Raw genomic sequence first — 14,783 nt, 5'->3', positions numbered from 1 at the left:
TCTGACACCTTGAGCTGTGCTTTCTCATAGCTTTTAGTTTATTATCAAGCCACTTTCTTAATGCACTCTAAGTGCCTAGTTATTAACGTTAGGCCAATTTGTATCCAAGCATTTTTGGTGCAGATTTTCAAAGTTAGGCAAGTATATAACGCCTCTTCCCCCTCCCTCTCCAGTGTATGTTTATATGTAAATGTACCTCTGACCTGGGCAGGTAAGTTGTAGGTGAGCAAGTATTGGCATCCACCAAACTGTTAAAAAGGAAAGGAGAGAAAATCAGCAGTCTTGGGAAAGAGGGATAAAGAAATGGGCAGGAATGGTGGGAGGAAGAGAGGGAATGGGGAATCAGAGAAGGAAGTGTGAAGTAGGTAGGGACACTGTGAGAAGGGGGACAGGCAGGACGATGGGAGAAAATAATAGAGAGGAAAAGGGGGGAAGGAACTGATGTGAAGGTGAAATTGAGGAAGAGAGAGAGAGAGAGAGAAGAATAAAAACACACAGCTTTTAAGCTAGCCTCTGGCCACTTGGGCTCCCAAAGCCTCAATAGGCCCTATCATTATCCTATCTACCCTCCTATTCATTTGCCCATTTTTCCTTTTTAATGTGCCCTGCCTCTGTTTTAATAGTCACCCACTCAGGGTTTTGTGCCTCTTTCCATGCAGTCCCATGTGCCTGGAAAGTCTCTCTTGATTAAAATGCATCTCAGCTATGACATCCACATAACAATCTGCACTGGCTGCCATGGCACATGTGCTTATTTTCTTGTACAATATTGTACCCTTTAGGTACTGGTGAAGAAAATTGCTTGCTAGTTATCTACTTGGTGGAGGTGAAGAACACCTGGATATTTGGAGTTGGCATTTGCTTATTATTAGCAGAATGTGAGAGGTTATAGACATAAATTCTTGAGCAGAAATAACAAAGTATATTGCAGAAGATGCTGGAATAGTCTCTGTACTCTGTTCAACTGGCTTTACTAGCATAGTAATATCTGCACTGTCATGCAGTTTGTAATCATGTATTTTTATTCTGCTTTTTGTAAAGACAGAGACAACAAAGATTTGAGTGATATGAGAGGGCCCCTTTGCTGCCTGCTTTGCCCTCATCTCTAAAACTTTTTCATGATAAATTTTAATTTACACATTGAACTAAAAATAATGTGGACACCTGGTAGTCACAGGAAACAACAGGCAGGCACTTGGTGAAAACTGAATAGTGCTTTCTTAAACTCATGTTCATTTTTTTTCTCCTAATAAAGAAAAATAGCCCAGCATCTTTGATTTTGACTGCCACAGAGAATCACAATATTATTTAAAACTCCACATTTCCTCTTGTGGATGGGGTGTCTTTCATGGGCTGATATACCAGGAATCTAGTCCTGTCCTCATTCAAATCCCCCCGCAAGATTCACTTCTGACTTGATACTTACCAGAAAGAGCCGAGCTCATTTCCTTGTTACAAGTTCTGCCCCACTGTGCTGTGTGCTGGATCCGATCTGGAAAGACACTGAGCATCCTCTGCTCTCAGGAGTCCGGGAGATTCTCAGCACCTTCAAGCGTCAGACCCTAACCATGTAATCTCTTTGCGGTGACCTTTGTCTGTTCTTTCCCCTTCTGTTATTTTATTTTACCCTATTGTTGTGTCACATCTGAAATTTGATTGTAGGCTCCTAAGGGCAGGCTCCCTGCCTTATTATCAGAAGAGCCTAGCAAACTTTAGACTCTGAGAAATAATAACAGTGACTAGGATTTTCAAAGCAGCTGTGAGGTTAGGCACTCAAGTCTCTCTGAAATTCTGCTTCGTTAGGATCCTTTCAGCAATCCAGCCAGAAATATCATCAGTCTTCCCAGGTGGTCATTATGGCTCTATGTTCAGAGACTACCCTCTGGTGTGATTATGACTTAAGACCATGCAATGTATTGATGTGGCTTATTGCACGATTCATTTTGAAAAGGAACGAATATGACAGCTATTTACCATTCCTGCAGGCTCAAAAGTAACCTGCTAAGAAAACTCAAAATTAAATAATCCCAGAGTTATGTTCTGAATGCCCCAATGACCATGCTGTAGGGGTAATTCAGCACTGAACTAAGTTTTAGTTCCAGTCCTCAGAACAATGTTTAAAACTTTTAGGGTTGCCAACTTTCTACTCGCACAAAACCGAACACCCTTGCCTCACCCACTGCCCTGCCCCTTCTCCGAGACCCCCACTCACTCTATCCCCCTCCTTGTGTTGCTCGCTCTCCCCACCCTCACTCACTCACTCATTTTCACCGCAGTAGCTCAGGGGGCTGGAGTGCAGGAGGGGGTGAGGGCTCCGGTGGGGGATGCAGGCTCCGGGGGCGGGGACAGAAATGAGGAGTTCAGAATGCATGAGGGGGCTCCAAACTGAGGCAGTTGGTTGGAATGAGAGAGGGGTGAGGGCTCCAATTGGGGGGTGCGGGCTCTGGGGTGGGGACTGGGATGAGGGGTTTGGGGTGCAGGTGCGGGTTCTGGCTAGGGGGTGGAGCTGAGGGGTTTGGAATATGGGAGGGGGCTCCAGACTGAGGCAGGGATTTGGGGTTTGGGATCTGGGCTGGGGGGTGTGGATTCTGGGATGGGATCAGAAATGAGGGGTTCAGGGTGCAGGAGGGGCTTGGGGTGTGCGTGGGGGTGAGAGCTCCAGCTGGGGATGTGGGCTCTGATGTGGGGCTGGGGATGAGGGATTTGGGGTGCAGGAGGGGGCTCCAGGCTTGGACTGAGGGGTTCGGAGGGTGGGAGGGGGCTCAGGGCTGGGGCAGGGGGTCGGGGCACTGGAGAGGGGTCAGGGGTGCAGGCTCTGGGCGGCGCTTATCTCAAGCAACTCCCAGAAGCAGCAGCATGTTCCTCCTCCAGCTCCTATGCGGAGGCACAGCTAGGCTACTCTTCATGCTGCCCCATCCACAGGCGCCACCCCTGCAGCTACCTTTGGCCACAGTTCCCTGCCAGTGGGACCTGCGGTGGTGGCGCTTGGGGTGGGGGCAGCGTGCGGAGCCCTCTGGTTGCCCCTATGCATAGGAGCCAGAGGGAGGACATGCCGGCTGCCTCCCAGGAACCATGCGGTTCGGAGGCTAGCCAGGAGTCTGCTAGCCCCACTGTGCGGCGCTGCAAACCGGACATTCAATGGCCCGGTGAGCTTCCAGGATCCCTTTTCAACCGGGTATTCTAGTCAAAAATTGGACACCTGGTCAGCCTAGAGAACCGATGAAAGTCTGTTGGTCTTCTGGATTCTCAAAGGTAGCCCAGAATGCAAATGTTGATGTCAAGAGGTGTCCCAGAATGATACCTAGTGGAACATTTGTAATGAATTGAGACAAGAAGCAGACTTTCACAGGAGTCCCAACAGAATTTCCCCTAAAACTACTCTGTGTCTGCTTTCTAGGACTTCCCCATCCTCCTCATTCTGGGCATCTTCCTACAGATTTAAAGAAACAGTACACATGTTCTCATAAGGGCCGCTGAGTTGGCAAGGAGGGTGCGGAAAATCAAGTGCTGTATTCCCATTCTCCACACCCCCCTTGGAATCTGAGAATTATTGCATCCACTGTACACTTGAACGCCCCGAGTGGTTAGCATCAATTGTCTGCAGCTGCACAGACATTATCATTGTAATAGTATTCCTAATAGGAGTGATGGTTGAGACTGTTTGATAAAATGATCATTTGTTTTTGGGTGGAGTAAGATACAGACCCTTCATCCTCAATAGAGCTGTTATTCTTAAAAAGTTATTAGATATTTAGAGGGGTTCAGAAAATAATTTGTAATAGTTGAGAGCTAAGAGTTCTGTATTTCTTAATGATGCATAAGTTTTGCTTTGAAAATAATGAACTGTAGGCAGCTCTTATTTCCAGCCTGTTATGAACAGATTGTTCATTAGAATGATTGACGGAGAGAAGTTTTTTTTTTTGTGATTGGGATACAGAATTATGCTGTTAGGGATGTGCTAAAATTAATCTCCCCAGTTATTTAACAGTGACACACACATTCTTGGAGAGGAGTTTGAAGATTAGCAGTTGACTGCACCTGTACCATCTCCGGTTGTGATGTTGTCAGATCTCATAGGCGAAGGCTGGGAGACCCTTCAAGGAGCTGCAGAATGATGATAACTAAATATGAGGCATTCTTTGCACTGAGTCAGTACTGAACCAATGCTCAACATAGTGCTGGGGTTATTGTGTTGCTTCGGGTACCAGCTTTCAGCTGTCTATCTAAGATATGCAGATGACACCATCACCATAGTATCTGAGGGTTTGTCTACATTGCGGCATGGCCACTGCTGGCCCAGGTCAGCTGACTCAGGCCATGGGGCTCTAAAGTTTCAGTGTAGAAGTTTGGGCTCAGGCTGGATTCTCTGAGGGAGCTGACCCAGGCTCAGAGTGCCATGGATGTTTTAATTGCAGTGTAGACGTACCTTCAGTGCCTCACAATCTTTAATGTATTTATCCTCACAACGTCCCTGGGAGCTATGGAAGGACCATTATCCCCATTTTACAGACGGGGAACTAAGGCACAGAGAGACTAGGTGACTTGTCCAAGGCCATACAGAAAGTCTATGGCAGAGCAGCAAATTGAACCCAGATCCCCCAATTCCTAAGCTAGTGCCCCTTGGACCAGCCTTCCAGAGGTCCTGGAACCAAATGGTCATTTAAATATCCATTTAATATTTATAGTATAGTAGCAGTTAGAGACTCTGATCAACATTGGGGTCCCACTGAGAAGCAAACACAGTTCCTGCCCGGAAGAGCTTACAATTCAAGAAAATGAGCCACATACCAAAGTTAGGGAAGAGGGAAGCAATCCAATATATGTATTTTTATATACAGACATACATATGGGGGGGGGTTGGTGTGTGTATGGGAGGGGGTGTATGGCCTTACAGGGTGTGATGAGGCCATTCTTACATGGGGAATGGCAGGGAAGAAAATGCAAACTAAGCGGAGCCAACAAGTGGGTGGTCATAACTGTTATTGTTGGTGGAGTGGAAGGGGGTGATGCCATAATGGGTGTGGTACTCTTTGCAACAATAGGGGTGTTTCTTGACCATGTTTCAATGTGGGCAGTTGCTTTCTGCCTATTTAATATCGCCCCCCACACACACACACACGTATATACAATTGGGTATTGTATTGTCTTTCACTTCTGTCTAGGTTTTAAAACCAGGGCCATCAGTATGATATCTGAGCATCTTAACTAGTATTAACTGCAATGGATATTGACATCCTTCCTTTCATGTAGAAATGTCATGCATTGTTTTATATCTGCTCCGTTCCATCCTGGAGGTGGCTGCATTTCAGCAGTACATGAAATAAACTGGCTTTGGCTGTCGTTACCAATTAGAACATCTGGTCTGATCATTTCCTATTAGGATCCCTGGATATGTCTATACTTCCTTTAACGGTCAATGTTTTTATCTCTCTGAATGTCATAGCTGGGTCATGACGGTGCCACACCAGAGAGCTCCTGGCTAGTAGAAGAGCTAACACTGATTGTGCCCACTAAAGGGGTCATGTATACCTTTGTCTGTAAATGCTGGCTGGCCAGGGACCGAGGGGATGGTCTCACTTCACGTGTCTTCAACATCCTGGATGCAGATTGTGTTAACATTGGCCACAAGGTATGTTCTAAGATGTTTTTACTCTTTAGCAATTAAATTAAAACCTACATCTATATAAGTGTGTATGTGCCATATATGGTAACAGATTATAACATAACTACTGTGAATACATTTGTAAACTATTGTACTTTCTACATGAGGTTTGGGTTTCTTATTTTTAAAAGGTATCTTTGTTATTTATTTATAATTTTTGCTTAGTATCATTACCTGTTATAAAGCACTGTATATATTTACAATTCTAAAAAAAATAATTTCTAATCTGTTATTTTGTATGCACAGGAAATAATTTCAAAGTTAAAGTAAGATGTGACTTTTTGTTTGAATGAAGTTTGAGGTTTGTTTCTGTACAAAGTTTGTGTTTCAGAAAAAAATTATTTTTGATTTTGCTCAATTAAAAGAAAGCATCTGGAAACCATGAGACTTTTATAGCTTTGCTTATCTCTCAATCAAATACCAAATGATTTAAATCAAATGCAGCCAAGAAAAATTAAAAAGAAAAGACAAAAACCACTCTCTCTCTCTCTCTCTCTCTCTCTCTCTCTCTCTCTCTCTCTCTCTCTCTCTCTCTGTGTGTGTATATATATGTACACAACTCTATTTTATATATATATAAAAACCATTTGAGATGAGATGTTGTGTGCTATATTTTAACCCAATACAAATTTAAAAAGCCTGAATTATGCAGTCCTTGGAAATAAGATTCATAATGGAAAAACTAGTAGATAATAATGTTGATGACTGAGACAATAATACAGTGTTGGTCTGAAATCTCTGTTGGTAAATCTATATTCACAGCTAAATCACCCTGCTAGTAAAACAGTAATTTCATACATTGCTCCTGACTTCCAACTAAATGAGATTTACTCATAAAATCTTTTTTGTACCCCAGACAAACAGAAGTATAATAACATTTTTTACTGACAGACACAGCCACTGCACACAGCCTTCAACAGTAGAACCTAGTGCACTCATAAAGAAGACTTTGGGCAGAAACCTGGGGCTAAGATCTACTTTATCTGAAACGTTCCACCAGTTCTTTAACTTTCACCTTGACAGCTTTCAAAGAGTCACACCAGAGACCTCCTCTAATGTGTCATCCATAAATCAATATTGATGCTAATTAAGGTTTAAGCTTAGTTTTCCATTAAAAGCCCAGTGTTGCCCACCACTTCCTTAAGTTTGCCAAAAGTAATTCCATCTACCTGAAATCTCATATGTGAAGTTATGCCAGAATTTTGCTGGAAGATTTAGGGGAAATTAGGGACAGTGTCTGAGAGCTGAGAGTTCAAATACTGAAGGGTAGGTTTCACTTTTCGAACAGTTCATAACATATTCTGTCCCATCTTTCCTTATAAATGTCTTGGATCAGAAACTCCAAATTTGTTGATATTGGTGAGGACTGGCACCCTTGACTATTTTTGGAAAGTTAATGGTATGATTTTTCTTCACCTCCTGCACAGCTGCCGCATAATTTAAATGTATCAGTTTTAATTTATTTTCCCTCCTATTCCTTTGACACTCTTGAATAATGTGGCATCTATGACTGATGCCTATGAAACCTACTTAACATATCACACCAATAAGGAGTACAGTGTATTGGGACAGTTTCAGATACCCCTCCGCTGATAAACCCAAGGGCCAAGGGGTTACAGTGGATGAGAAGCTGGATATGAGTCAACAGTGTGCCCTTGTTGCAACAAAAGCTAACAGCATTTTGGGCTGTATAAGTAGGAGCATTGCCAGCAGATCAAGGGACATGATCATTCCCCTCTATTTGGCATTGGTGAGGCCTCATCTGTATACTGTGTCCAGTTTTGGGGCCCCCCACTACAGAAAGGATGTGGACAAATTGGAGAGAGTCCGGCAGAGGGCAACGAAAATGATCAGGGGGATGGGGCACATGACTGATGAGGAGAGGCTGAGGGAACTGGGATTATTTAGTCTGCAGAAGAGAAGAAGGAGGTGGGATTTGATAGCTGCTTTCAACTACCTGAAATGGAGTTCCAAAGAGGATGGATCTAAACTGTTCTAAGTGGTACCAGATGACAGAACGAGGAGTAATGGTCTCAAGTTGCAGTGGGGGAGGTCTAGGTTGGATATTAGGAAAAACTTTTTCACTAGGAGCGTGGTGAAGCACTGGAATGCGTTACCTAAGGAGGTGGTGGAATCTCCTTCCTTAAAGGTTTTTAAGGTCAGGCTTGACAAAGTCTTGGCTGGGATGATTTAGTTGGGCATTGGTCCTGCTTTGAGCAGGAGGTTGGACTAGATGACCTCCTGAGGTCTCTTCCAACCCTGATATTCTATGAGTCTGAGTATGTCTACAGTATGAAATTATTTCAAATTTATTCTATTTGAATTTTCGGAAACGATTTTATACATTCGGTCTTCTGTGTCCCCAGTAAGCACATGAATTTGGCGGAGTGCATCCACAGTACCAAGGCTAGCATCAAATGTTGGAGCGGTGCACTGTGGGTAGTTATCCCACAGTTCCCGCAGTCTCCGCCGCCCATTGGAATTCTGGGTTAAGCTCCCAGTGCATGATGGGGCAAAAACATTCTCGCAGGTGTTTTTGGGTGTGTGTGTTGTCAGTTGCTCCTTCGTGAAAACTATGGCAGACAATCATTTCGTGCCTTTTTGGCATGCAGATGCCATACTGCTTTCAGCAGACAGAACACCGCTGCTCTCCTGCTACTATGAATCCACCTCACATTTCCTCTTGTAATCTCTAGTATCTACTCTTTCTCTTCCTCATCGACCGCTTCCACTGCCAACTCTGCTCGGCCATCGTGACCGAGCAGCACAGCTTCCACCGCCAACTCTGTTCTCCCGCTCTTGCCGCGATACCGAGCTTCTCCGTGTTGTCTGTCCTGGATTCCCCCCTCTGTGAAAGCTACAGAAGACATCCATTTCCTGCCTTTTTTTGGCTATCGTGAACCGAACAACACCTCTTCCGCTGCCACTCTGCTCTCCTACATTTCACGCCCTTTTCCCAGGAATACCTATGCAGCCCTGGAGCCCACTCAGATCTCCACTGCAGTTTTGACCATTGTAAATACCTCGCACATTATCCAGCAGTATGTGCAGTACCTGCAAAACCAGGCGAGGAAGCGATGACAGTTCGATTACTATACTGATGAGGACATGGACACAGACGTTCCTAGAAGCATGGCATGTGGCGATGGGGAGATCATGGTGGTGTTGGGCCAGGTTCATGCCGTGGAAGGCCGATTCTGGGCCCAGGAAACAAGCACAGACTAGTGGGACCGCATAGTGTTGCAGGTATGGAATGATTCCCAGTGGCTGTGAAACTTTCGTATGCATGGGGCCACTTTCATGGAACTTTGTAACTTGCTGTCCCCTTCCTTGAAGCGCAAAGACATCAAAATGAGAGCAGCCCTTACAGTTGAGAAGCGAGTGGCCATAGCCCTGTGGAAGCTTGCAACGCCCAACAGCTACTGGTCAGTCGGGAATCAGTTTGGAGTGGGCAAATCTACTGTGGGGGCTACTGTGCTGTAAGTAGCCAATTCAATCATTGACCAGCTGCTATCAAGGGTAGTGACTTTGGGAAATGTGCAGACCATTGTGAATGCTTTAGTGCGCTGGGTTTCCCTAACTGGTGGAGTGAGAGATGGAATGCATATCCCTATCTTGGCCCTGGAACACCGGGGTGGCCAGTATATAAACCACAAGGGGTACTTTTCCATGGTGCTGCATGCACTAGTGGATCACAAGGGACGTTTCACTGACATCAACGTGGGATGGCTGGGAAAGGTGCATGACGCTCACATCTTCAGGAACTCTGGTCTGTTTGAACAGCTGCAGGAAGGGACTTACTTCCCAGATCAGAATATTACTGTTGGGGATGTTGAAATGCCTATAGTTATCCTCGGGGACTTAGCCTACCTCTTAATGCCATAGCTCATGAAGCCATACACAGGCACCCTGGACAGTAGTGAGGAGCAGTTCAACTATAGGCTGAACAAGTGCAGAATGGTGGTAGATGTGCTTTTGGATGTTTGAAAGCACACTGGCGCAGTTTACTGACTTGGTTAGATCTCAGCACAACCAATATTCCAATTGTAATTGCTGCTTGTTGTGTGCTCCACCATATCTGTGAGAGTAAGGGGGAGATGTCAATGGCAGGGTGGGAGGTTGAGGCAACTTGCCTGGCGGCCAGTTTCGCACAGCCAGACAACAGGGTGATTAGAAGAGCGCAGCAGAGTGTGCTGCACATCAGAGAAGCTTTGAAAACCAGTTTCATGACTGGCCAGGCTACAGTGTGACAGTTGTGTTTGTTTCTCTTGTTTCCCACCCCCTATATATATGAAAGGAAATAAAGTCACAATTGTTTAAAAACTGTTCTTTATTATTTGTTGCACCAAACATTGAGAGAAATCAGAAGCTAGATGGTGGGGGAAGGGGGGCTATTGGGTTAGGGGCATGGAGGATGAGGGAAGGACAAGTCCAGAAACCAAATCAAAATTTCGGATATGCCAGCTTTCTGCTGCTTTGCAATCCTCTGGGGTTGACTGTGTGGGTCCCCGGAGCCTCCCCCCCACCCCACGTGTTCTTGGGTGTCTGGGTGAGGAGGCTATGGAACTTGGAGGAGGGCGGTTATACAGGGGCTGCAGCGGCAGTCTGTGGTCTTGCTGTCTTTCCCGCATTATATCCATCATACAATGGAGCATATCAGTTTGCTCCCCCATGAGCTTGACAATAGCATCCTGCCTGCTGTCATCGTGCAGGTCCCTCCTCTCCTCGTATTCATGTAACACTTTACATGACTCTGCAATTGTTTGCCTCCATGCATTCAGCTGGGCCCTATCAGTGCAGGAGGACTGCATGAGCTTGGCGAACATGTCGTCCCGAGTTCATTTTTTCCGCCTTCTAATCTGGACCAGTCTCTGGGACACAGTAGATAGTGGCTGCGTTGAAACATTTGCACCTGCGGGAGGAGAAAAAGGGAGGGTAGTATTTTAAAAGATAAATTTTAGAGAACAAAGGGGATACTCTTTCTCAGTGAAACAGGCAATTCATAGTACACAACACGTTCTTTCTGTACAAGGTCGCATTTTGCCTCTTATACTGAAGTGCCTGCCACTTTGGTGTGAGTAAGCCATCACATGCGGCCGGGCAACAGAATGCAGCTTGCAGGCAGCCATGGTAAGCCCTAGGAGCACACGGGATTCTGCTTCTTCCGCATTCATTTCAATGCTTTCAAACTGCCAGGCTCTCTGGGATGATCGCTTCACACAACACGCTCCCCCGCCCCCCTTCCCACCGCATGGCTCTGATGAGGCTCTGAGCAGGGATGAGCGAGCCCTTTAAACTAAATGCGAACAGCCCAGTGCAGCTGGGTTTTCCCCCACTTCCCACCGTGTGGCTCCGATCAAGCTCTCACTCACCAGAAGTGCCTTCTCTGGGGTCATGGTCTGGGAGCCTGCCTTGAGGGGGGGAGGCTATTGTCTCCACTGTTAAGAATAATTCCTGGCTAGGGAGGAAAACGGATTCCCCACTTGCTGCCTGTGCACTGTCCTCCTCCTCCTCCTCTTCCTCTTCGTCCTCCAAAAACTCATCCTCCTCGCTCCGAGTTACTCCACCTTGCAGGTGTCCACGGACAGTGGTCGGGTAGTGGTGGCGTCACCGCCCATAACTGCATGCAGCTCATGGTAGAAGCGGCATGTATGGGGCTGTGGACCCAGAGCACAGATTCGCCTCCCTGGCTTTTTGGTATGCTTGCCTGAGCTCCTTGATTTTTGTACAACACTGCTCTGTGTCCCTGGAGTAGCCTCTTTCCGTCATGGCCCTGGAGGCTTTAGCGTACGTATTTGCGGTTTTTTATTTTTGGAACGTAGTTCTGCCATAACAGATTCGTCTCCCCAGCATGCGAGGAGATCCAGTACCTCCCATTCGGACCATGCTGGAGCTCGTCTGCAAATCCGGGACTGCTTGGTCTCTGTGATGGTGGACTCTGCATGGTTGCCTGTGACGGTGGACTGTGCTGATGGTCACCTATGCTGATGGTGACCAAACAGGAAATTCAAAAGTTCCCAGGGCTTTTACTGCCTACCTGGCTAGTGCATTGGAGTTGAGAGTGTTGTCCAGAGCGGTCCCAAGGGAGCATTCTGGGATAGCTCCCGGAGGCCAATAACGTCGAATTGCAACCACAGTACCTGTAACCCGGAATTACGATCTCGATTTTAGCGCTACTCCACTTGCCAAGGTGGAGTACAGAAATCGGATTCAAGAGCCCCTTAAATCAAAAAAAAATTGGTGATGTGGACGGAATCAGTTTTATTTCGAAGTAACTCAGCTAATTCCGAAATAACCGCGTACTGTAGACCAGATTCTAATTCTTGCTGTGCAGTGTGGTGAAATATGTATCAGGCTTTAAACCTGTCACTGAAGCAGGACTGAATATTGTCCACTCTGGGCATCAGATCAGTAACATTTGGGAAGGCAGGTCAGGGGGGTTACTGTATTTGAGGAGAAGAAACAAACATTTTCCTAGCAAGTTGATTTTTTAAAGTGGCAGCAGTTTGAAGCTGCTTGGGGAGGGGCTGGAATATCAAAACAGTCTAGAGGGAGATGGATTTTTGGGCAGAGTGCAGATGAAAAAGACAAAGCTGTATGATCATTGCCATTTATCGCTGCCTCTGCAGTTCATCAGATGCCTATCACTTCCAAAGCATGTATGTGTGTAGTAATAACAGAGTCTCTCTCACACTCAGACACATCGTGTGGGTTGTCAAAACCCCCTGAAAAGGGTTAGGTGATGAAAAAGGAAAATATTTCATAATACGTTTTGGCCAGTAACTTTGCAATAGAAAATATCAGTATAAAGGGAATCGGTATTAAAGGTACAGTGCAATGATAACTACACTTACAGAAGCAGACAAACTGCAGAGCCTAACTCACTTTTTGCTTAGGCTTTTGTTTGGATCAAGAATAGCTGTTTGCAGTGAGACGCTTCATGATTGTTTCAATCCTTGCCAGATTCTATATGAAGTTACAGTTGTGACTGGAGACATCCAAAATGCTGGAACGGATACCAATGTTTACATGACTCTCTTTGGATCCAGTGGGAACACTGAGGAGATGCGGCTGGAAAAAAATGGAGAGAGGTACAGTATCTTGTCCTCTTTGTTCCTTAAAAACAGGCAACAACAAAGCTCAGCTTTCAAATTTAAACACAGTCTGGGCCCTGCTCCTGCTCCCACTGAAGTAAATGGCAAAAGTGCCATTGACCATTTTCAAGTTGTGGTATTGGACTTAACAGCACAGTGGGAAGTGTGCAACAAGTGATATATCATCCTTGGGCATTTGCACAAGTCTTGGAGTTTATCCTCTTTCTATGCAGTCTTAAAACTAGACATTATATGGAAAATTGTGAATACAGATGCTCCCCGGGTTACACAAGACCCGACTTACGCAAATTCGCACTTATGGAAAAAGTTCCATAAACCAGAAATAGGATTTTTGAGTTGCGGAAATTTTTGCATAACATACAGGTATACATTTCCAACTTCCGCAAAATTCAAGTTACGCAAGGCTTTCCGGAACGGAATGATTGCGTAAGTTGGGGGACATCTAAAGTCTTGTGTCAGCTACAGCCAGGGTCCTATATATTCCATGGTATCATAGGGGCAGTATCTGATGTGGAATCCACCTTTGCGGGAGAATCTAAGATTTGGGGATTTTATAAATTTATCTTTCATAGTTGTGAAGAAAATGTAAAAAACACGGACTGAATGTAAACCGACACTGTAATGCTGCTGTGGACTGACCCATCCATACCAAGAGGTCGTGTACTCTCTAGCCTCAAGATAACCTTTGTAATTACTTCACTAATGATCACTTTCACAGACACAGCTAAAATACGTATCCTATCGTCCTAATCTGACTCCATCACCTTCCCAGATGCCAAAAGCTCGAACTGACCCTTACTCATCTGCCAAAACCACCAGCATCCTTGCTGATATCTTCTGCCATCCAGTTGTACCTTATCAAAATGTGAGGACAGCATGGAATGAATATCAGAGGGACGACAGCAATGATTGTAATATTCCATTTCAATTTTAATTAAATAAACCCCTCCATTTTTAATATTTATACGAAACTGCCACAGCATTTCCAGGCTGCCACACCAGAAAGCTGCAGGATCCAAGGATCTAGCCACAGAATTTAGATCCAGTTTGCTGTAGGGGACACTAGACCTTTGACAACAGCCTGATAGCGCGTTAACTGACTGAGTTCTGATTCTGTATAGCGCTCTGACTAGTATTACTGAAAATAAGAGCTCAGTGGCCAGGATGATGAAGAGATGTTATATTTTCAGGTAGCAGTAAGGAATAGTTACATGGGCAAGTATATTCAAAGGACCTTGATGCCTTCCTGTGTTTCATTATGTAACGAGAAGGGTGCTGTTGTTTTGTTTTGGAAAGGTAGAACGCATTTACCTCTGCCTAAAATCTCTGCATCATCTTCAAAGGACCCAACCCAGCAGAATGTATACGCTCCCTTCTGAACCATGCAGGCTACAGAATGCCATCGCTTTTGGATCCAGACAGAGACATGCAGAAGTTTGTTTCCAGGCATGCTCAGGTGCTTTTAACCTAAGAGCACCAGAGAGATGAGCTTCCCCCGCCCGCTGCCCTTTGCAGCTCCCTACACTTCGCGGGTCTGTCTTCCAGTATTTTAAGCTCAATGTGCAATCCCAGCATGTCAGGAAGGGGGATAGACTGTTGTTTTTCTTGTTTAAGAAACAAAACCAGTCCCGTGTCGGCTGAAAATGCCTATGAGGGATGGGGAGAGACTCCCAGGCACTGGAGAGGAGTCCTTCAAGATAGCTCTAGATATCCCAAACTCCCCCCGTTGACTGAATAAGCAGGGAAATAACTTACATTACTGTAACTACTGAGGGTGGCCCACAGAGCTTCTATGACTAATTTTAAAGAGACCTTACCACAACATATTACATTGTGTGCCGTGACAGGGCCCCACAAAACATAGTGAAAAACAATGGAAGCAGCTAGCTGTACATGGCCAGCGAGCGACTCCTAAGGAATAACAGCTAATGTATGCAATATATAAACCAGCTTTGCACACACTGTAGCTCTCCCACAAGATGTCACAGACCAGGGCTTGGGCAGTC

General features: G+C 45.4%; 1 protein-coding gene across 2 annotated transcripts in view; it reads left to right on the top strand.

The window, feature by feature from the left end:
• The window catches only part of LOXHD1 (lipoxygenase homology PLAT domains 1), a 299,746-nt gene that overhangs the window by 238,283 nt on the left and 46,680 nt on the right, over window positions 1–14,783 (top strand). For both annotated transcript variants that reach the window (XM_043514533.1, XM_043514532.1), the window contains 2 exons: window positions 5,444–5,629; window positions 12,626–12,753. In XM_043514533.1, the coding sequence (XP_043370468.1) occupies window positions 5,444–5,629; window positions 12,626–12,753 (314 nt within the window). The remainder of the gene's footprint in view (window positions 1–5,443; window positions 5,630–12,625; window positions 12,754–14,783) is intronic.

The sequence above is a fragment of the Dermochelys coriacea genome, chromosome 5 (assembly GCF_009764565.3).
Source record: "Dermochelys coriacea isolate rDerCor1 chromosome 5, rDerCor1.pri.v4, whole genome shotgun sequence".
Classification (NCBI taxonomy): Eukaryota; Metazoa; Chordata; order Testudines; family Dermochelyidae; genus Dermochelys; species Dermochelys coriacea.
The sequence above is the reverse complement of the archived record's forward strand: the minus strand, read 5'-3'. Positions and strand labels throughout refer to the sequence as shown.